General features: G+C 58.6%; 5 protein-coding genes across 10 annotated transcripts; 3 read left to right on the forward strand and 2 right to left on the reverse strand.

Moving 5' to 3' along the window:
• Nucleotides 1–16: 16 nt before the first annotated feature.
• On the forward strand, nt 17–1456 carry LOC102952916. Its single transcript, XM_015536701.2, is given in 4 exon segments — nt 17–230; nt 365–550; nt 553–620; nt 623–1456. Coding segments are annotated over 4 exon segments (1038 nt in total). The 3' UTR covers nt 1193–1456.
• Nucleotides 1457–2533: 1077 nt separating this feature from the next.
• MRPL43 (mitochondrial ribosomal protein L43) lies at nt 2534–3606 on the reverse strand. The gene is made up of 3 exons (XM_042960835.1): nt 3433–3606; nt 3238–3344; nt 2534–3116 (listed from the first exon to the last, which is right to left on the reverse strand). The coding sequence occupies exons 1-3, from the start codon at nt 3561–3563 to the stop codon at nt 2875–2877; spliced, it is 480 nt and encodes a 159-aa protein (XP_042816769.1). The 5' UTR covers nt 3564–3606; the 3' UTR covers nt 2534–2874.
• Nucleotides 3480–9051, forward strand: TWNK (twinkle mtDNA helicase). The gene is made up of 6 exons (XM_042960827.1): nt 3480–3814; nt 4334–5578; nt 5765–6005; nt 6157–6264; nt 6581–6722; nt 7876–9051. The coding sequence occupies exons 2-6, from the start codon at nt 4336–4338 to the stop codon at nt 8194–8196; spliced, it is 2055 nt and encodes a 684-aa protein (XP_042816761.1). The 5' UTR covers nt 3480–3814; nt 4334–4335; the 3' UTR covers nt 8197–9051.
• LOC122231755 (collagen alpha-1(I) chain-like) lies at nt 9005–15240 on the reverse strand. The gene is made up of 3 exons (XM_042960065.1): nt 15226–15240; nt 13589–14128; nt 9005–11564 (listed from the first exon to the last, which is right to left on the reverse strand). Exons 1-3 carry the CDS (start codon nt 15238–15240, stop codon nt 11145–11147), a joined length of 975 nt encoding a protein of 324 aa, XP_042815999.1. The 3' UTR covers nt 9005–11144.
• Nucleotides 11411–21123, forward strand: LZTS2 (leucine zipper tumor suppressor 2). Of its 6 annotated transcripts, XM_042960834.1 has the most exons (6): nt 14158–14261; nt 16807–17256; nt 17882–18544; nt 19070–19327; nt 20134–20265; nt 20341–21123. In XM_042960834.1, the coding sequence occupies exons 2-6, from the start codon at nt 16849–16851 to the stop codon at nt 20815–20817; spliced, it is 1938 nt and encodes a 645-aa protein (XP_042816768.1). In that variant the 5' UTR covers nt 14158–14261; nt 16807–16848; the 3' UTR covers nt 20818–21123. The 6 variants fall into 6 exon arrangements, with proteins under 6 accessions (XP_042816763.1, XP_042816765.1, XP_042816768.1 ...); XM_042960829.1 differs by lacking the exon at nt 14158–14261 and adding an exon at nt 11411–11489 and having other exon boundaries at nt 20134–21123; XM_042960831.1 differs by lacking the exon at nt 14158–14261 and adding an exon at nt 12957–13314 and having other exon boundaries at nt 20134–21123.
• The last annotated feature ends 139 nt before the right edge of the window (nt 21124–21262 follow it).

Consider the following 21262-nt stretch of genomic DNA (forward strand, 5'->3'; position numbering starts at 1 on the left):
CAGCCTCCTAGGACAAATGCTCTTCCAAGCCAGCCTGTCTGCCCCAGGCTGGGCTGCTGCTTCCCCAACACAGCCACTCTACCTTCACCTCCCTCCCCCCAACTCCAGGCCCTTCTCCCAACTTTGTGATGTCCCTGTAGGGCTGGCAGAGTCAGGCCCAGCCAAAGTCCCCTCCTCAGTCTCCACAGACCCATCTGTGAGCAGCCCAGGCCCACCGGTGCTCCTCAGAGGTGGGTACTCCCCCAGGACGTGGAATTCTGTAGACCCAGCCCCAGTTCCTATTCCCTTACCCCAAGCACTTGGGAGGAGAGGATGCCAACTTCCTGCCCCATTTGTCTGTTCAAATCCTTCCTCTTTCTCCCAGGCAGGGCTCTGCAGGTCCAGATGACCTCAAGGTCACCACCCTCTGCGTGGCCCTATGTGCTGGATGGTCCCGAAACCAGACAAGACCTCTGCCAGCCACCAGAGCCACCTGAGCCCTGCATGCATTCACGTGTGCACACGGATGAATGTCTATCAGCTGGGCTGCAGGGCCCCCACCCCCATCTCCTGGAACATTGTGTTTCATCTCTCCTGGACTTTGGGTACCCTTCCAATGGCCATATCCCATCCTATCTAGGTTTCTCCCCTAGTCCCAGCCCCATGTGGTGACCTCTTTGGCAAAAGCTCGGGAACAGGCCAGTCTGGGGAGGTAGGACTGTGTCATTCCCCTCTTCTTAACGTGCAGCCCTCTTTGGTCAACCTCCTCACCCCCTTGGTCACTCTCAAGAGTGACAGACAGAGCCCCAGGCATGTCCCTTCACACACACATGCTTACATTTCCACTTGCATTTCTGAGCCTCCCTTTGCTGCCTCGGACCTGTATCTGTTGGGTTTGGTCCATGGACATTTCAGAGGGAGAGCCCTCTCCCATTCAGCTGTCCTCTCAGACATTTCCCTAGGACGGGTGACCAACACTGCAATGAGCCAGCCTCCCTTTTGGGGACCAAGCATTTGCTACCCCCAGACCAGAGCAGGGGGAGGAGATCTGATGTCTCACCTGGCACATGAAGCCCGTTCTTGGAACTATGCAAAGGGCAGAGGCTGGGAGTTTGGATGCTTGGCTCCCATCCCTGTCCTACCTCACCGGGGCACTTTCAGGGTCCAGGGGCCTCTGAAGTCTCCAGGCCCATATGGGACAATCAAATCCTGACTGAGCTCCCCCATTCCCTTTGGGTGAGGATGACTGTTATTTTTGTAGCTGAGAACGTGGAATCCCACGGGTTTTTACTGCCCTTCACCCAACTTCTCCCACCTCCACCCCACAATGAATGTATTTATTGTGAGAACGGCTACACTTCTTTAGGAATGCCCCCACTCACCACCAAGGTGGGCAGAACAGGCATGTGACAGAGTGGGGAGCCTGGGCTCAGCTCCTCCCCCTCCTGTTGGTTAATAAATACCCTCTTTCCCCACAGCCACGTGTGGTCTGCTTGGTCTAGACTGGCCTTCCCCTGGTCACCAGGGGGCAGGCTTCTGATTCTATGGAAATGGTGCTGCAGGGTTGGCTCTGCTCCCCATAAAACCATTTGCAGAGGAAACTGGGATCCTCAGGTTCCATCTGACTGCCCTGGGTGGATATAAAGGCCTTTATAACGTTCTCACTACTCACTGATCATGGTGGTATGGGCATGACAAACAAAATTACAACACTCCAAGAATTCATACAAGGGTGTCTAGGTTTTTACCTCCTAGCTCTTTTCCTCACTATTCCTCCCCCTTGTTTTGGCTAAGCCTAGAAGATGCTCTCTGTTTATCAGCTCTCTTGCTCATCCCCAAGAAGCTTTTCAGTCCCGTCCCTCCCCCCAACAAGGGACAACATGAATTCATTTCTGCAGAGGGGCCTGTCTTCTTGGGGAGTAGTTAGTAGTTAGGACCAGGGCAAGCTTGTTACCAGGGACCTGGCCTAAGAATCAGTCTCCAAGGGTTAGGACTGGATAATCACATGGCCTCTAACACTAACCATCCTGAAGGGTTGTATGTTCCCCTTCTGGTTTTAGGATAATGAAAAATGGGGTTAGACTTAAAATATACACATATTTTGAAGATCTCAAGTGTAACTTTGGGCAAGTTTATTAACCTCAGTTTTCTAATCTAAACATTTACACGGATGTAAAGTGGCTGTCCTAATGCCAGGTTCACAGCAGAATCTAAGGTGCTAGCTCTCTCTAGTTCAATGGTTGCAGAAATAGGACATGGATGGGAGGGGCACCTGCGTGGCTCAGCCAATTAAGCATTCACTTTGGCTCAGGTCATGATCTCAGTTTGTGGGTTTGAGCCCCACATTGGGCTCTGTGTTGACAGCTTAGAGCCTGAAGCCTGCCTCGGATTCTGTGTCTCCCTCTCTCTCTGCCCCTCCCCCGCTCTCTCACAAACACACACACACACACACACACACACACACACACACACACAGTCTCTCTCTCAAAAATGAATAAATGTTAAAAAAAAAAAAAAAAAGAAAGAAAGAAAGAAAGAACTGGGACATCAGAGATTCCTCAGAAGCCAGTCTTGAAACCCCACACCTGGATTTGAGATCACTATTATCAGTCTGGATTACAGAGAAATAAAAGCCTATAAAATCCTTGAAGAATCAGATTTCAAGGATGTCAACTGGGAGATAATTAGGAGACTTAACAAAGTCACTGCCCCTCCTCCTATGCAACGAAGACAAGCAGCTCTTCTTTATCCCAAGCAAAAGCTTTGGCGTCAACTTCCCTTTTGGTGGGCTCCATCTGCCGGCGTGGGCTTGGAATCCCCTGAACCAGAGAGGAAGAACCACCTCCACTGGGGCAAGAGTCCAAAGCCTGGGATTGGAGTTGTTGGGGTAACTCTTCATGGCACTTGCACCTGGGCTGGGGCGGCATCCTGGACTTCTCGCGGGCGCAGCCCGCCCAACGTTGTCGGTTTGTTGGTGAAGGGATGCCACTGGCCCTGGATGCTAGGGCTGTCCGTGTGGAAGGGCTTACGGATGCGGATCACTTCCAAGCCCGACTGGTCCGCCAGTTTCTGCACCAGCGTCGCAATCTCCGCCACTGACTTGCAGTGGATGCTCTCCTCGCGCACAGCCCCGTTAACTGGCCGAAGGGAGGGGGTGGGGGGAGAGGAAGCGGATGGATCAGGGTAAGACGAGAGGAAGGCGAGCCGGCGGAGCACCCCCCAGATGCCGCCCTCCAGCCCTCGTCCGGCCCCACTCACGGTACTCGGCCACTACTCTGGGCACACAGCACGGCCGCGAGTTCACGTATATTACGACCCCCGGGTTCCGTCGGGCGAAGTCTGCCACCTCCCTTTCCACGAACTCCCTGAGGAAGCCCAGAAGAGTAAGCACGGCGACCCCCGACCCTGGGCGACTCTGCCCCGAGAGCGCCCCGCGCCCTGCGCCCGGCTCACCTGGCGCCGCGGGACGAGGGCGCATCGCGACTGAGGCTAAAGCTGAGACGCTGCAGCTGCTGCACGTAGCGACCCAAACCGTTGTGGAGGACACTGGCCAGAAAGCGGCTCGGGGTCCCGCGCGCCGTCATGGCTACAGCGCCCAGGCAGCCTAGCCCAACCCAACCTCGCGGGACGGGGGCGGGACGAACGCCGGGACTTCCGGTTCCGGGAACACACGCGGCCGGGGAGTTTTGCTTCCGCGGTCATGGCCCGGGGCGTGGGACAGTGACCCACGTTGCGGTCGAGAGGGGCGAGAGGAAGGTGGTGATGCGCGGCCACGGTCGCAAGCGGCACAGCTCTTGGCAGTAGAGTCGAGGGAGGACCCGGGCGCGGGGGCGAGGTGAGCGCGGGGTCTGGCGGGAGCCGCCGGGTGGCGCTCTACTTGTGGTGAGTCCTCTTTGAAGGAAGGAGCGGCGAGGAGAGCCTCGAGTTGGGGGCTAGCGCCTTGAGGCCAGGAAGGGCTCAGGCGGCGGTAGAGATGAGGACGACCAGGAGATCCCTTGGAGGGGCGGAAGTGGTAAAGAGATGATCTAGGCAAGGCACAGCGGTGAGGGGCAGTGTGGAGGGTCGTAGAGGTGAGGTGGCTGCACAGGGCCATGGAGACAGAGAGCCAGATAGAAGCCCACGGACGTGAAAGGGTCCTGTAGATGGCCATAGATGTGAAGTAGCAATGCGCAGGGGCTGAAGAGGATTCAGAGAGATGTTTATGAGGGAGAAGTTGGAAGAAAGAAACCACCTCCAGTAGGCTCTGTAGAGTGCTGCGCCGAGGATCCCTGGGGTCTGACCTAGCGAAGCCCCCCCCCCCCCCCCAACAAGGCACGGAAGGCATTCCAAGTAGTGACTTCCTCGGTTTGACTAGGAATGTGGATACTCCTTCGAGGTGGGTACCCCCTCCGTATCCTGCTGCCGCTGCGTGGGGAGTGGATGGGTCGCAGGGGCCTGCCCAGAAGCCTGGCCCCAGGCCCTCCCCGAAGACGGTACAGGAAGGAGGCTCTCCCAGCCTTGGAGGTGCCAGTGTTGCCTGTAACTGCAACTGAAATCCGCCAATATTTGCGGGCACGTGGGATCCCCTTCCAAGATGGCCACAGCTGCCTGCGGGCACCCAGCCCCTTTGTAAAGGCCTTGCCGCTCAAGGACCAGAATGGTGCTACTGCTTCCTTCAGCCTCTTCATTGACAAGACCACAGGCCGCTTTCTCTGCATGACCAGTCTAGCAGAGGGGAGCTGGGAAGACTTCCAGGCCAGTGTGGAGGGACGAGGAGATGGGGCCAGAGAGGGAGTCCTGCTCAGTGAGGCCCCAGAAGTGGAGGACAGTGAGGAGGTCCGGAGGATCTGGGACCGAGCTGTACCTCTCTGGGAGCTGCCTGAGCCGGAGGAGGCCCAGCTGGCTCGTGTGATGTTTGGCCTTACCAGAGTGACAGATGACACGCTCAGGCGTTTCAATGTGCGGTATTTGCGGCCGGCTCGCAGCCTTGTCTTCCCTTGGCTCTCCCCTGGAGGTCTGGGATTACGAGGCTTGAAGCTACTAGGCGCTGAAGGCCAGGGAGATGGAGTGCACTACAAGGAAACCACCATTCCCCGGCCTGGGGTCTACCGTAATCTGTTTGGATTACCACTGATCAGTCGTCGAGATGTTGAGGTGGTACTGACGAGTCGTGAGCTGGACAGCCTGGCCTTGAACCAATCCACAGGGCTGCCCACCCTTGCCCTACCCCGAGGAACAGCCTGCTTACCCCCTGCCTTGCTCCCTTACCTCGAACAGTTTCGACGTATTGTGCTCTGGCTAGGAGATGACCTTCGGTCCTGGGAAGCTGCCAAGTTGTTTGCCCGAAAACTGAATCCCAAGCGATGCTCCTTGGTGCGGCCTGGAGACCGGCAGCCCCGGCCCCTGGAGGCCCTGAACCGAGGCTTAAGTCTTTCTCGTATTCTGCGTACTGCCCTGCCCGCCTGGCACAAGTCGATCGTGTCTTTCCGGCAGCTTCGGGAGGAGGTGCTAGGAGAATTGTCAAATGTGGAGCAGGCAGCTGGCATCCGCTGGAACCGCTTCCCAGACCTCAATCGTCTTTTGAAGGGACATCGGAAGGGCGAGCTGACAGTCTTCACAGGTGAGCCTTGGGAAATCACTTCTTGGGGTAAGAGGCAGAGGATCAGGTGGTGAAACGCATGTGGGTTTGGGCCATGGCAAATGTTAAAGAGGAGGCTTCTCCCAACTTTGAAACCCTTGCTCCGGGTCTTAATTTTAAGGGTAGAACTTTCCTCCCTTACCCAGGTCTGTATTCAACCCCCTGCAGGGCCAACAGGCAGTGGGAAGACCACATTCATCAGTGAGTATGCCCTGGATTTGTGTACCCAGGGGGTAAACACGCTATGGGGTAGCTTTGAGATCAGCAACGTGAGACTCGCCCGGGTCATGCTGACACAGTTCGCTGTGGGGCGGCTAGAAGAGCAACTGGACAAATACGATGAGTGGGCCGACCGCTTTGAGGACCTGCCTCTCTATTTCATGACTTTCCATGGGCAGCAGAGCATCAGGTGAGATTCCAGGGCCGAGGGTTTTCAGAGAATGGGACTGCAGGAGAACAGATCCCCAACAGAATTTTCAGGAATGCTGGCTTCTCTGCTGGGATGGTCTAGAGACTGCTTGTAATTGACTCTTGAATTCCTTGCTTCTTCCTCTTCCCAGGACTGTGATAGACACAATGCAACATGCAGTATACGTGTATGACATTTGTCATGTGGTCATCGACAATCTGCAGTTCATGATGGGGCACGAGCCGCTATCCACAGACAGGTGACACCCTCTTGTGTAACTGGAACGCACTTGAACACGCGTGTCTTCGTAGGCAGCTGGCCCTTAGGCACACGCTGTGTTCTTGATGTCTGACCTGTGTGCCGGTACACACCACCCTGTGTGTATTTCTGCCTTCACAGACGTGTGGGTTGTGGCAGTGGGAAGTATGGAGAGGAACCTAAGTGTGAGTTCTTGGGTAGAGTGAAGTAGTGTGGGTCTGTGGCCTGGGGAGATGCGAATGAATCAAGAGTGTGTGTACGCTCTTGTGCTTCTGTCTGTGTCCGATAACCTCTTCACTTTGTTGGGGTGGGGGCAGGATTGCAGCTCAAGACTACATCGTCGGGGCCTTTCGAAAGTTTGCAACAGACAATAGCTGCCACGTGACACTGGTCATTCACCCCCGGAAGGAGGATGACGATAAGGAACTGCAGACAGCGTCCATTTTTGGCTCAGCCAAAGTGAGTGGCTTTTAGAGGAGCCCAAGCTTAGGAGGGTAGAGGGGGCAGGTGTGACCAGGGATGGCCCTCACTCAGCCTTAAATCATCTTGACTGTCCACTTAGAAGAGGCAGGAGACAGCTGTCACTGCCTTCGGGCCATGACATGAGGAATACGTGTGCTGGGAATATAAAGGCTGATGATAGTTGGTCCTTTGCCCTCCTTGTCCTCTAAGAGCTCACATCATCCAGTGGGGAAAATAGCAAGACCGTGATTATAACTCAGTATAAGAGCTACAGTAGGCAACACAGGCATTGGGGGAGCCGCGAAACATCTGAGTCAGCCTGGGACATCTGGGGAGACTTCTTCACCTATTTGGGGAGAGGAGGTGTCAACAAAGGTTAGGTTGAGTTTTGGCAGACAGTAAGTGCTAAATAATCGAATAAATGGGAGGGCCTCCTGGGCAGCGGGACCAGCCCAGTCCTGGAGCTTCCAGGGGTACACTGAGTGCCTGTTACATGGCAGGCCGGCTGGGCACAGGGCATACAGGGTGGGGAGCACAAACTGTGCCACAATGGAACAGACATGGAGCTAGGGAAGAGAGTAACACAGAAGCGGGAAGATGATGGTTCGTTCTTTGTTTATGGGGATCAAGAATGGTCTCTGATAAAGTGTGACGTTCTTTTTTTTTTAATTTTTTTTTTTTTAACGTTTTATTTATTTTTGAGACAGGGAGAGACAGAGCATGAACAGAGGAGGGTCAGAGAGAGGGAGACACAGAGTCTGAAACAGGCTCCAGGCTCTGAGCGGTCAGCACAGAGCCCGGCGCGGGGCTCGAACTCACGGGCTGCGAGATCATGACCTGTGCCGAAGTCGGACGCTTAACCGACTGAGCCACCCAGGTGCCCTAAAGTGTGACATTCTGATAGAGACCTGAGTGATAAGAAGCAGGGGTTGAGTGGGGTGGTGGGCTGTGGAAAAGTTACAATCAGAGGGAATGGCGTGTACAGAATCTAGGGCAGCAGTGAGTAGTCAAGGAACTGAAGGATTCAGGTGGCCCCAGGTTGTGGTCAGTAGTCCATGGCTTTGCCATTCTTCCCTGGACCCTCAACCTTCCTTTTTACTTCTCCTATGTCTTCTCACTGCTCCTTCCTCCTTTTGCCCCCATCCCCCAGGCAAGCCAGGAAGCGGACAACGTTCTGATCCTACAGGACAGGAAATTGGTAACTGGTCCAGGGAAACGGTATCTGCAGGTGTCCAAGAACCGCTTTGATGGAGACGTAGGTGTCTTCCCACTTGAATTCAACAAGAGCTCTCTTACCTTCTCCATACCACCAAAGAGCAAGGCTCGGCTCAAGAAGGTCAAGGATGACAATGGGCTAGCGACCAAAAAGCCCTCTTCTGGCAAAAAGGGGGCTGTGCCCCAGAACTCTGAGACTTGCTTGGATCAGGCCCACCAACCCTGCCAGCCAGACCCCTCCAGGCCCTCCAGGTGAAGGCCGTTCAGAGCCGGACACTGAAATGAGCCTGGCCGGACAGGCAGGGGCATAGACTTTTTTAGCCCTCTGCCAAGACTACCTCTGTCCTGTGGGCCTAAGCTAGGGGTCCTCCACGGAGGGCCTAACCTAGGGCAGAGTTCCATAGTGAGAGACTTGAGAACTTCCTGTGTGCCAGGCTTCGTTCTAGGTCCTGGGAATACAGCGCTGACAAGACAGATGAGCTCCCTGCCTCCCTAGAACCTGCAGTCTGATAAGCAAGACAAGAGAAATAATGAACAAACACAAACCGTATTTTTAGACAGTGAGATACACCATGAAGAAAAGAAAACAGGGCAATACGTACAGCCTAGTGTAGATTAGGGTCGGAACAGATACCTCTAAGCAGAGGACATCGGAGATGGGGCTTAAAGGACTAGGATTGAGCCGTGTGAACATCTGGAGAAAGAGGGATCCAAGCAGAGCGGAAATGAGATACAGAGGCCCTGAGGTGGGAATGAGCAAATTGAGTTCAAAGCAGTGGGTTCAGGCCCCCTGAACATAGAAGGGAATAGAGGACTTCTTGCCAAACAAACCTAGGCTTGTGGAGCCAAAGGGTGACATGGTGGGTACCAGACTCCTCTCTGGCCCATTCTGGACCCTGCCATGAGGTGGGATTGGATCCTAGGTGCTTGACCCTGTAGTATCAGGGCCCCAAAGGTGGAAGCTGGCCAGAGAGCCATGGAAGGAAGCAGAGCCCAGAGTGCCTGCCACATGGACACAGATTCCATATTCTGTCACCTCAGACCACTGGGGTGGACAGTCATGACTTTTTGTAGAGCCTTTTCTAGTTTTACTGAAAACAGTTTTTCCATTGCCTTGGTTTCTGTGTTTTTTCTTATTTGTCCACCAGGTGTCTCCCCAGTCTAGAACTGGATTTTCCTCTTGCTTTCAATAGGGAGTCTTAGCTGTGCACTCCCAAGGAAACGGGCATTAAAGGGCCTTCACCCACACAACCCCTTATACCTCTTCTTGGCTTAGGGATGACAGAATGGTGTCTCTTTATCCTTATCTTCCCTGAAGATCCCCATGTGATCCCTGGCACAGGTGTGGGTCACTGGGCCACATGTCTAGGCCCTGCCTGACCAGCTGTCCCTCAGTGATACGAGCCACTCACTGACCTGAGTGCGGGTTCCGCATGCTGCCTTCTTATCGGACTCCCCATCCATTTTCCTCATCCTTGTACACTCAGTGTTTGTCTTATGTCAGTATGTGTCAGAACTCCTAGGATTCTTTAAAAATGAAGAACCTAGGGCCTACTCCCCTCCCCCCCAACACACACACACAGATGTTTCTGATTCTAGAGGTTTGAGAAAAGTTACAGGATTTCTCATCTTTAACAAGTACTGAAGGGGATTGTCATGTAAGAGACTTGTGAAAAATAGTTCTAAATGATGGCACTTTTCCATCTCACTTCCTCTGGTACCCTTAAGCCCTATTTTCCCTTTAGATTTGCATGCAAGAGGGGTCAGAATGCCAGGTGTCCTGAGGGAGCTGGGAAGAAGCCTTTTGTAAGGGTAGGCGGAGGTTTCCTGCTCGCTCCAGGCAGGGCTGCCTTATCAGGTTCCCCCAGTCCACCTAAGCGGGCTTCTGGGGCCCTCTGGAAGGCTCTGGGCTCTCTGGTCTGTTGGGTGTGAGAACTATGGCTACAGCTGACTCCTGAAATAGACCCTGGAACAAAGCTGTTCTCTGGGGAAGAACCTGTGGGGGAGGGAGGGGGTAGTTCCTCCAGGGCCTCCCTTCTTGGGGGTCTCCCAGACTGGCTGGAGCCAGGCCTCCTAATCCCGCAGTAATCATTCCCAGCCGCTGGCTGGTCTAGGCCTCATCCAGGGTCTATAACAACGTCAGCCATGCCTTCCAGATGCACACCACCAGGTCAGTCCTACCTCTAAGGATGTGGGTTCTACATCCCACATTCTGATCTACTGGGAACTCCTGGTGAGTTCTCAGGAAATCCCAGAGGTCCCTGTGAATTGGGGATAGAGGGACAGACACACACTTGCCTGTTTGTCTTGGCCCACCCTCCTAGCAGACTCCCTGCCCGGCACAAACGAGAATAATGATGGGGGGCAGGGGAAGCTAATGCTCCCCCAGCCCTCCCCCTACACAAACACATTCCATTGCACCCCTGTCTTAAACTCCTCACATCAAGATTAGCCCAAAGTATGTTCAAGAGTCCCAGGAGCCTAGAAAGCAGTGGGGGAATCCCTGGGAGCCACTGTCCCTGTACCCAACCAGAGCAGATTAAGTCAAATTACCCTGGTTCTGCCTATGTCCAATTGGATATTAAGAATCTCCTTGAGCATTCAGGAAGGACCTGGCCAAGCAGGGTCCAGCTGGATCCGCAGCTCTCAGATTCCGGGTCACATTTGTCTGTGAGGGGGGCAGCTTCAGTCCTCCAGCAGCTTCGTTACTGCAGATGGGTTTGAGAAGGGACTAAATTCACTGCACTCCCGCTGCCCAAGTATTCAGGCTGCGAGTGTGGCCCAGATACCTAGAGACCTCGAAGTCTGTGCCTTCCCACAGGCCGCCTCTGGTGCCATGGAGGGAGGGAGCCCTAGGTGCCTCCCTGCAATACAAGGCAACTTCCTGTTTGTGCCTGTGGGTGGAACTTTATGAGTCTAAGGGAAGCCTGGCCCCTGCTCTGTGGGGGGCCAGAACTGGCAAGCACACTCACCTGGGCAGACACCTACTCCGGGGGAGGGGGAAGGTAGTTGGGCGAGGGCAGCTCTGACCCGAGGGTGGGGCGGGGTCTGTTTTGGTGAAACCTGAGCCTTCTTTGTCTGCTTCCTAGGGGTTTTCCCGGTGCCTAGGGAAGGAGCTGAGAGTGGACTCGGTTTGGCTCCCCACAGGGCCGGGCAGGTGGCAGTAAAGCCCTATCGCCAACTTGGTTAGGGCACCCAGGTAGTTTAGCTCTCGGTCACGTGCTGCTCGCCCCTTTCCCAGGTCGAAAGCCAAATCCAGAAGGCTGTGAAGTCGGAGGCCAGCGGAGCAGCCTCAGGCCACCGTTGAGCTACTGCTGGGCTGGATACCGGGTCGGCTGTTGAGGGGGTGCTGGGCAGACCACTCCCCTCCTGGGCCGGGGGCGCGGCCTCAGCCGCCCCGCCCCGCCCCGCTCCACCAGGCCCGGCCAGGCGGGCGCCCGGAGTCCGGAGCCCGGAGCTGGCTGGGAGCCGGCGGATCTGCGGCGAGGAGGTGCCCGCGCTGGAGCAGGAGCTGGGCGGGAGCTGGAGCGGCGGCGCAGGTGGCGCTGGGTGAGTGGTGGGGACACGGAGGTATCGGAACTCCAGCCTTCCACACATCCCGGCTCCGGAGCGAACTTTCCCGATCTGGGGAAGCCGGGGACTGGAGTGAGAAAGGGGTCCCCACTCTGGGGGACGGGGGCGGGGCGCAGGCGAGGAGTCTGAGCAGGGAACCGACACAAACTCACACCAGCGGGCACACACACGCGCGCACACAGACCCACGCACTTGGGACACACGAACACACGTGCATTCAGGAAAGGACGCGCCCCATAGATTACCCCTGCAGTCCCTGGAGCAGCGCCACTGGCCCGCACGGACCCCCAGCGGACAGAGCGCTCTGCTGTCGCGCACTTGACGGGGGTTGGAGATAAAGGGCTGCCCTGTGACCGCCGACGGGGGCGGGACGGGTGGGACACCTCCCGAGGTTCCTGCTTCCTGGCCGCCCACAGGTGAAGACTAAGACGTAAACAGGCGCCGAGCACGTGATCGCTTCGCAGACAAGTGGGCTGTGCTCCCCCACCCGCGCATCAGGGCGAGGACCTCCCTCCCCAGTCCTGGGCGAGTCTGCAAGGTCTCCAGCCGAGCAGTATTCCGTTCTCCTTCCAGAGAAGTGTTAAACCTTCCCACAGAAGTGGGAACAGAACGCCCCCTGGAGTCCGGGTAGCGCAGGACTGGAGACTTGCACTGGGTGGGGTGACCTGGGCTCCTCTCCTTCCTTCACCCGAACATGTTCGTGGTGCCCTCATCCCTGAAGGTATCGAAGAAGGGAGTTATTTTTGATGGCAGTGTACAGCAGCCCCTGCCCCATACCTCCAGTCCGGGGAGCAGCTGCCTGAGCCCCAGTGGGTCCCCTTCCTACCACTCCCCTCCTTGCACAACTGGGAGCTCTTCCCCCCAATGTAGGAGCAGAAAGCCCACTCCTGCGAGGGTGGGAGCCCTTTCCCGGAGAATGCATGAGGGTAAATGTCCCTAAATACAAGAGTGGGCCTATCTCCCTCCCCTAGAAGGGAGGATGAGCCCCCTCCCCCAGGGAATGAGGGAGTGGGCAGCGGCCTTCTGCCTCCCTCACCGCCCCACCCTCCACCCCTACACACATGCTGAGCCCAGCTGCTGCCTGAGCTTCTGGGCTGGCTGCCAGAAAGGGGAGGAGGCTCCTGGTGCCCCAAGAGGCTGGGATCAGGGCAAGGCCAGGGGAGGGGGTCTCTATTGGGGAGGGGGGGCTCAGTCTGTTCTTGTAAGGCTCAGGGTCTGGGATGAGCCTGAGGGTAGTTGGGTTATGTCTCCCTTTCCAGGGAAAAAGAAAGAAAAACAACCCTTTCCATAGAGCTAAAAATAGAGCTGAGAGCTGGCCAGGGCTGTGGCCTGGAAGGGGGGGATGCTCCTTCCTGGGGCAGAGGAGCTCTGGCAGGCCTTGGCCTTGGGGGTGGGGTTGCAAGTAGGGGGTGGGAAGCTGTTCTTGCCCAGGGGTGTGGGCATCAGCTGACCTGACTGGGGCACAGAGACCCTTCGGGGAAAGTCTGTGTGGTAGAATGTTTGTGAAACTCACTGTTTATGAAAGTTGTCTGACTGTGAATGAGACCACCAATGTGTGAAAGATGCTTAGGAGAGGAAGCCTATTTAAGATCGTGAGTCGGTAGTAAGGACTTTGAGTTGTGAAAGACTGTGCACAACAAGGTTTGTGACAGGGAGTATGTCTGTGTGTGCGGTGGCCTGAAAGATTATGGAAAGGAGCGTGGAACCACGTGATGGATGAGACTGTGTGATTGTGGCTGCGTGGGACTGCATGTGGGAAAGGTCGTGTGGGTGTTATGAAGACTGTGGTGTTTGCCAGAAGGTGAGAATATCTGCGACCCTGAGAAGGCAGAGGAATGTTGTCAGCTGTGAGGCTGGTGTAGGTTTGGACCGGCTCACCCCAGTGATTGTTGGGGGACCAGGGGCTGCGCCTCTCTCCCAGCAATGACCTCCTTCTTAAATGATTCTGAGGGAAGGTTGGGGAGCAGAGAGCCGCGCCTGAGACAGGCCTGGGCTCGCGCAGGAGAGGGTACAGGGCCGGGGAGTCGTGTAGAGGCCCCCAAGGTGGAGGGCGGGGGGTGACTGAGTGTATTCACCGAATGCGCCGCCAGGTGGCGCCGCCTCCGCAAGTCCAAATATTCCTCCACCAACCGCTGGGGGTGGGGGGCAGGCCCGGCGCGAGCCTCGGCCCCCGACTCATCCTGGGGCGCAGGGTCCCGGTAGCAGGGGTTGGGGCGGGGGAGGGGCAGCCGACCCTCGGCGTCTCGCTCTGGACTCCGAAGCCGGAGAGTGTGTCTTGCGGGGGAGGCTTCGACCGAAGAAGCGGAGGGGGAAGGGCGGCCGCCTTGGCGCCCGGCCCTTTGTGCTCGAACAATGACCAGCTGCCGCTGGCCCCGGGGCCCGGGTAGGGGTAGAGGGTGACCCGCGGCCGCGGCCGAGTCCTGAGCCGACCGGCTCTCGGAGTGGGGGCGCGGGGGGACGGGGATCCTGGGTCCCCCGGCGCAGCCCCCGCGTGCGCCTGGTCGGCCTCGCGTGACGCGGGGTGCCTGCGCGTGTCCGCGCCCGGGGCGGGGACGCCCCTCCGACCCCTCCCCCGCGCTGCGCCGCCCACTCGGGCCGGACGGGGGCCGGCCGGGCTAGGGGCGCCGCGGAGGCGGGGCCGGGCCGGGCCGGGCGGCTCCGAGTGGCCGAGCGCGGGCTGGAGCCGGGCGGCGCGCCTGTGGAGCGCTGGGGGCGGCCCGGGGCTGAGCATGGAGCGGCGCGGCGGAGGTGAGGGGGAGGGGGGGCCGGGCTGGGAGGCGACCCGGGGGCGCCCCCAACTTGTGCGCGGCGGTGGGCGGGTGGGGAGGAGGCGTCCCCCAGCCGCCCGCACTTAATAGAGGCGGGGAGGGGGGGGGTGTCGGGGGGCCCTGGAGGGTGGGTTGGGGGCTCCCGGCTTCCTATCGCGGAATGCGAACTCGTGATCCCAGACTCGATCCCGCTTGACTAGTCCTTGGAGTTTGGTGGGGGGAGACTTTCCCCAACTCTTCAGCCCCCAGAACAGGTCTGCGGGAGTTGGGCTTAGCCAGACCTGCCCGGGGCCCTGGCCGAAGCCAGCACCCGGCTGCCCCCGGCCCACGAAGGGGGTGTGCGTGCGCTGGGCCAGAGTGATTACTCAAGGAGTGCTGGGAGAGCCAGGGGTTCCCTTTCCCACAGACACAACGCGTTTCTCAAAATGGAGCCTCCACTTGCCCCTCCTCTCTCGGGCTCCCGCTCTTGGAGCCCGGCTGGCTGGGCCTGGCTTTCCAGAGGCCTGGCTCTGGCTCCTTGGGCGTCTGACTCTCGGGGCCCAGCTTTCATGTCTCTTCTGGGTTTAGGGGCCCCTGGCTCTGTGGGGTTCAGGTCCCTGGGCTCACTGGTTCAGCCTGTCTCCCTGTCTGCCTGACCCTGGGGTCTCTGTTGAGTCTTTGTCTCTGGTCGTTTGGGCCCCTGTCTTTCTCTGAGTCCGCATGTCTCCTCCCCTTACTTCTCACTTTCTCAGTGCTCACTGAAGTGGGCAAATGCAGACAGAGGTGCCAGCCTCCACTGCCCCCTAAGAAGCCCCTAACCCCACAGCTTTCTCTGTGCCCTGGAGTGGTGGGGGAGAGGGCAGGAGAGGCGGTGCCCTGGCTGCCTGGCTCCGGGCTGGCACTTGCCGATGGGCTCAGCGCACCCCCACCCCCCCAACCCCCGCTTCCAGGCTCAGTCTGGATACCTTCCCGGTTCTCATGGTCTCCTGACTTGAGTGGGGAGTGGAGGGGGAGCCTCGTGCGATACAAGCAAGAAAGAAGGGGAACGGACCCGGCAAAGGAGTCAGATAATGTGTCTGTCCTTTCCCCACACTCGAATGAGTGACAGAAACCAGGCTCCTGCTCACCTAGGTGGCCCTGCTCGCCACCCAGGCTCCCACCCACTCTCACACATGCTCTGTGCACACACTGCTCTGCACCCGCTTGTGCACACTCACTTCCCTGTTCGTATGCAGTTTCCACATAAACATGTGAATGGACATCTATCCAAAGATGTTCTCTTCTCTCAGCCACGTTCATGCAGCACAAATTTACTTACTACATATGCAGTTACCACTTTTACGTATTTCCTGAGAGTGATCCGGAGGCACGCACATACTCGTGCACATATGAACTCACACATACGAATATACGAATGTACTCATACCTCTAGTCAAACATACATACACTCAGATGCACTCGCGTTTTCACACATTTTCACATACACGCGAAGTAAGTTCATTTCCATGCGCCTGTGCGCAGCCCGACACACACCGATGAGTACAAACGCACACTCCTGTTCCGACTCGATTCTGTCCGCTTCTTGGCCCCCGCTCTGCATGATGATTTCAGCAGATGCCTGAGTCCTGGTCTTCGGCCTCAGGACTGGGGAGGGAGTTCCGGGCGGAGACTTGCTGTCCGCTTCCAGGAAGGAGCAGAGCCTGGGGAGGTGGAGCCCTCTTCCCTGGGTTCCAGGGAAATGAGATCTTAGAGCAGCTGCCAAAGGTGATGGTGGGGCTTCTACCCTCATCCCCTCCGGGTTACTCTGGGGAATGTCTAAAGCCGCATGGTTTCTTAGAGGTTGGTGGCATGCCTGTGTAGGCTCCTTTAGGCCTGATTGATTGGGTATGGTGAGGCCGGGAATTGTCATGGAAACACGCATGAGCCTGTATCCACGTCTGGAAGGCGGGAGACCCCAGAGGGCACCTGTGGGCTCCCTAAAAGCTCTGGGTTTCTTGTTTGGCCAGCTCCATCCTTGCTGCCTCTCTGTCTGGGAGAAACTGAGGCCCAGCTGGGGGAGGCTGGGCACTGCCTGGCCTTGGCTCTTTATTCCCTAAATGCCATCTGAGTGGCTGCTGACTCTGTCCCTGAGGTTGCCTGTGCCCAAACTGCTCTCTAATGAGGACACCTGTCCTAGGGGACCAGCAACATGTGCTGGGAGCTGGCAGAGAGCTCCCTCCTAAACTTGAGTCCTAGCCTCCATGAGGGGTGCAGGTTTAGGCTGGGGCCTGGGCCTCTGCTGTTAAGGGCCCTGCGTAACCACCAGACCTCACATCCCATCATCATCTTTGCTTGTAGAGTCAGTCCTTAGCCCTGTTCAGACCAGAGCTGGGCAGTGGTCTGGGTCCCAGGAAGAAGTCAGGTTGGTGCTAGTGCTTGGAGGGGGAAGTTGTGGGCAGTCAGGGGGCTGTTTGTCTTGGGACGCGGGGTCAGGAGAGGGACTCAGGGACTCAGATAGGGAGGGACCTCAAGGTGAAGGGACTCTTACACCCCTGCCCTGCTCACAGGTTCCCCTGGAGGCCCTTGGCCAGGCCTGAGCCCGTGTCGCCATGGCCATTGTGCAGACTCTGCCAGTGCCACTGGAGCCCACTCCTGAGGCCACCACTGCCCCACAACCTCCAGCCATGGGCAGCGTGAGCAGCCTCATCTCAGGCCGGCCCTGCCCTGGGGGGCCAGCTCCTCCCCGCCACCACGGACCCTCTGGGCCCACCTTCTTCCGCCAGCAGGATGGCCTGCTACGGGGTGGCTATGAGGCACAGGAGCCACTGTGTCCAGCTGTGCCCCCTAGGAAGGCCGTCCCTGGTACCAGCTTCACCTACATCAACGAGGACTTCCGGACAGAGTCACCCCCCAGCCCGAGCAGTGACCTTGAGGATGCCCGAGAGCAGCGGGCACGCAATGCCCATCTCCGCGGCCCCCCACCCAAGCTCATCCCTGTCTCTGGAAAGCTGGAGAAGGTGAGGACCAGCCCTTCCTTTGGGGCCTGGGTGGAATCAGGAGCCCCTGAAGAAGCCGGAATTTGAGGGTCGATTCAGAGGAGAGAATGTGGGCTCCCGATTCACCAGACCTGGGTTCTAATCCCAGCTCTGCCTCCTCCTAGCTGCATGACCTTAGGAAAATCACTTAACCTTTCTGAGCCAAAGTTTCTGCATCTGTAAAATGGAGGTAATAGGTTAGCTCTCATGTGATCGTTGTGAGCATTCAGTCAAATAACGTACGTAAGGGTTTAGCCTAGTACCTGTCACATAACGTACTCAATAAATGTCAGCTGCTCAAATTACTGTTACTGCACAACAACTACATGTCTGATGTTGAACGAGGTCTTTGACTTTGCTGAGCCTCCGTCTCCTCATCTGTAATATGGGGATACTGATGATATTTTACTTGTATGGCTGTTGTAATGATAAGAGATGAACCTTTTAAATTGCTTGATGTAGAGGACATCGGGAGGCCCTCAGCCGGTGGTAGCATTTATTATTAACATGTGGGGATCGGGACCCCAGATGGGAGGGCAGGGAGTATGATAAGGGCTTTGAAAGATTGGGCAGCTGATCCCCAGTGTCCCATGGCACCTCATTTCAGAACATGGAGAAAATCCTGATCCGCCCAACAGCCTTCAAGCCAGTGCTGCCCAAACCTCGAGGGGCACCATCCCTACCTAGCTTCCTGGGTCCTCGGGCCGCCGGACTGTCTGGGAGCCAGGGCAGCCTAACCCAGCTGTTTGGGGGCCCTGCCTCGTCCTCCTCTTCCTCCTCCTCCTCGGCTGCTGACAAACCCCTGGCACTGAGTGGCTGGGCCAGTGGCTGCCCATCGGGGACACTGTCTGACTCCGGCCGAAATTCACTGTCCAGCCTGCCCACCTACAGCACCGGGGGTGCAGAGCCAGCCAACAGCTCCCCAGGCGGGCACCTGCCCTCCCACGGCCCCGGGCGGGGGGCACTGCCGGGTCCAGCCCGAGGGGCCCCTACTGGGCCCTCCCACTCGGACAGTGGTCGGTCTTCCTCCAGCAAGAGCACAGGCTCCCTGGGAGGCCGTGTGGCTGGGGGGCTCTTGGGCAGCGGTGCCCGGGCCTCCCCTGACAGCGGCTCCTGTGGGGAGCGCTCTCCGCCCCCGCCCCCACCCCCGCCACCCCCTTCGGATGAGGCCCTGCTGCACTGTGTCCTGGAAGGAAAGCTCCGAGACCGTGAGGCAGAGCTGCAGCAGCTGCGGGACAGTCTGGACGAGAGTGAGGTGACCATGTGTCAGGTGTGGTCAGCAGCGATAATGGGGGTGGCGTGGCAGGACATCCAGAGGTGCTGGGGAGTCCGAGGAGCATTTCTGTTTGTGCTGGGTGGGGGGGGGTGGTCCCCAGCCCAGCTGTCCGGCGTAACCTGCAGAGCGGTAAGGAATCGAAGCCAGCACCACCGTCTGCTGTCTTTCAGACTTGAGCAAGATACTTAATGGTACTGAGCCTCGGTTTCCTCATCTATAAATGGAGATATTTATCATGAGGATGAAGTAAGGCAAAGGCTGTAAAGTGCTTAGAATAACGCCTGGCACCTAGAAACTCCTACGGAAGCGCTTGCTATTATGGATATTGTTTCTAGCGTCCTAAAAGTGGTTGTGATTATTGTCGCGATCATTATCCCGGTGCAGCGGCGCCTGCCGTCCCTGAGCCCAGCCACTGGGCCGCCAGAGCAGTCGGTGACCGGGGAGTTGTGGGCAGGCGGGGCTCGGGGTCCGGCGGGTGGGGGGAGCCGCCAGGACCCAGGGCCGCCTTGTCGTCCCCAGGCTTACGAGGACCGGCAGCGGCACTGGCCGCGGGAGCGCGAGGCCCTGCGGGAGGACGGTGCGGCCCAGGCACAGCGGGCACAGCGGGCCCAACAGCTGCTGCAGCTGCAGGTATTCCAGCTGCAGCAGGAGAAGCGGCAGCTGCAGGACGACTTTGCACAGCTGCTGCAGGAACGGGAGCAGCTGGAGCGGCGCTGCGCCACCTTCGAGCGGGAGCAGCGGGAGCTCGGGCCGAGGCTCGAGGAGACCAAGTGGGAGGTGGGCCAGACCAGGAGGGGCAGGGAGCGGGGCCTGCTGGGAAAAGGAGTCCAGCCATACCCACCCCCTCTGGCCTGCTACTGCTAGAGGACCCCCCCCACCCTTCCCTCTGTGAGATGAAGCTCCCCCTCTGGCCTTCCTTTCTGGGTGGGGGTCTCCCTGTGCCACCCGTGTGGGGCTCCTCAGCAGTCGGGTTTAGCGCTCACACAGCCAGTGGTGTTCCCACCCGCTGCCTCCCGACCAGTTAAGAATAAGAACGTAGTGCTGCTGTGCCCCGGGCACCGTTCTATGTCATATGGGGGGGATCTTCTAATCCTCCTAACAGCCCTGCCAGCTGGGTGTTGTTAACATCCCCGTTTGAGGAGACTGAGGCCCAGAAAGGCCGGAGCCCAGAATTACGGCTAGTCCGTGGCAGGGCTGAGATTTGAACTCAGGCCATCTGGCTCTAGTGTCTGTGCTGTTAACCAAGACACCGCGGTGCCTGCCTGTGGAAATGCGGGCACTGCCCTCAACCGCACCCACTCCTGCACGGCCTGCCACCAGCCTGTCCCCAGGGCTCGGTGGTGCTTCATGATGGTTTAAAGACACCTGCTCTGAAGGAGAAAGATCTGGATCCGTTATTTCCCTTCAGCCACTTACCAGCTGTGTGACTCTGGACATATCACTAAGCTTGCCTCAGTGTCCCCATCTGTGTTACGGGTGTCACGATCAGAGAGCCTCTCCCCACCTACCCTGCGTGATCTCAGGGCCTGACCCCCCGGGAGAACTCTTCTCACCATCCTTCTCCATTCCTCCCCCCACGACAGGTGTGCCAGAAGTCAGGCGAGATCTCCCTGCTGAAGCAGCAACTGAAGGAGTCTCAGGCGGAGCTGGTGCAGAAGGGCAGCGAGCTGGTGGCGCTGCGGGTGGCGCTGCGAGAAGCCCGAGCCGCACTACGGGTCAGTGAGGGCCGGGCGCGGGGCCTGCAGGAGGCGGCCCGGGCTCGGGAGCTGGAGCTGGAGGCCTGTTCCCAGGAGCTGCAGCGGCACCGCCAGGAGGCCGAGCGGCTGCGAGAGAAAGCCGGCCAGTTGGACACCGAGGCCGCCGGACTCCGGGAACCCCCCGCGCCACCTGCCACCGCCGACCCCTTCCTCCTGGCGGAGAGCGATGAGGCCAAGGTGCAGCGGGCAGCGGCCGGGGTCGGGGGCAGCCTGCGGGCCCAGGTGGAGAGGCTGCGGGCAGAGCTGCAGCGGGAGCGGCGGCGGGGCGAGGAGCAGCGGGACAGCTTCGAGGGCGAGCGGCTGGCCTGGCAGGCGGAGAAGGAGCAGGTGATCCGCTACCAGAAGCAGCTGCAGCACAACTACATCCAGATGTACCGGCGCAACCGGCAGCTGGAGCAGGAGCTGCAGCAGCTCAGCCTGGAGCTGGAGGCTCGGGAGCTCGCCGACCTGGGCCTGGCCGAGCCGGCTCCCTGCATCTGCCTGGAGGAGATCACCGCCACCGAAATCTAGGGCCCTCGGCGTCCCGGATCTGCGGGGAGCCTTGCCGAAGTGGGGGGGGGGGGGGGCGGGAGCCTCAGGTCCACTGAGGGCCCCAGAGCCGCCCGTCCCCCGCCCCCCGGGGGTCCAGGCCTCTGGGCCTCTGCCAAGAACTTGGGGCTGCCCTGGGACTCGGATGAGCAAGATCGGACTCCTCGAAGGTCCCCGTGTTCGCTGTCACACAGAGGTTCCTGCTCACTCCACCCGTTTCACTCCCCAGCTGCCGCCATTGCCACTCTGCCGACCGACCGCATTCATCCCAGACGCCCGGGGTGGGTGGGGGGGGGGGGCGGGGGGGTGCTGGGAAGAAGAAGGGGTTCCCTCGTTTCCACACTCCCCTACCCCGAAGCCAGAGAGAGCCAGACAGTGCCAGCTGCTCCAGATGTGCCTGCCCCCACCCTGCCCGTGTCGGGCGACA

This window comes from Panthera tigris, chromosome D2 (assembly GCF_018350195.1).
Source record: "Panthera tigris isolate Pti1 chromosome D2, P.tigris_Pti1_mat1.1, whole genome shotgun sequence".
NCBI lineage: Eukaryota > Metazoa > Chordata > Mammalia > Carnivora > Felidae > Panthera > Panthera tigris.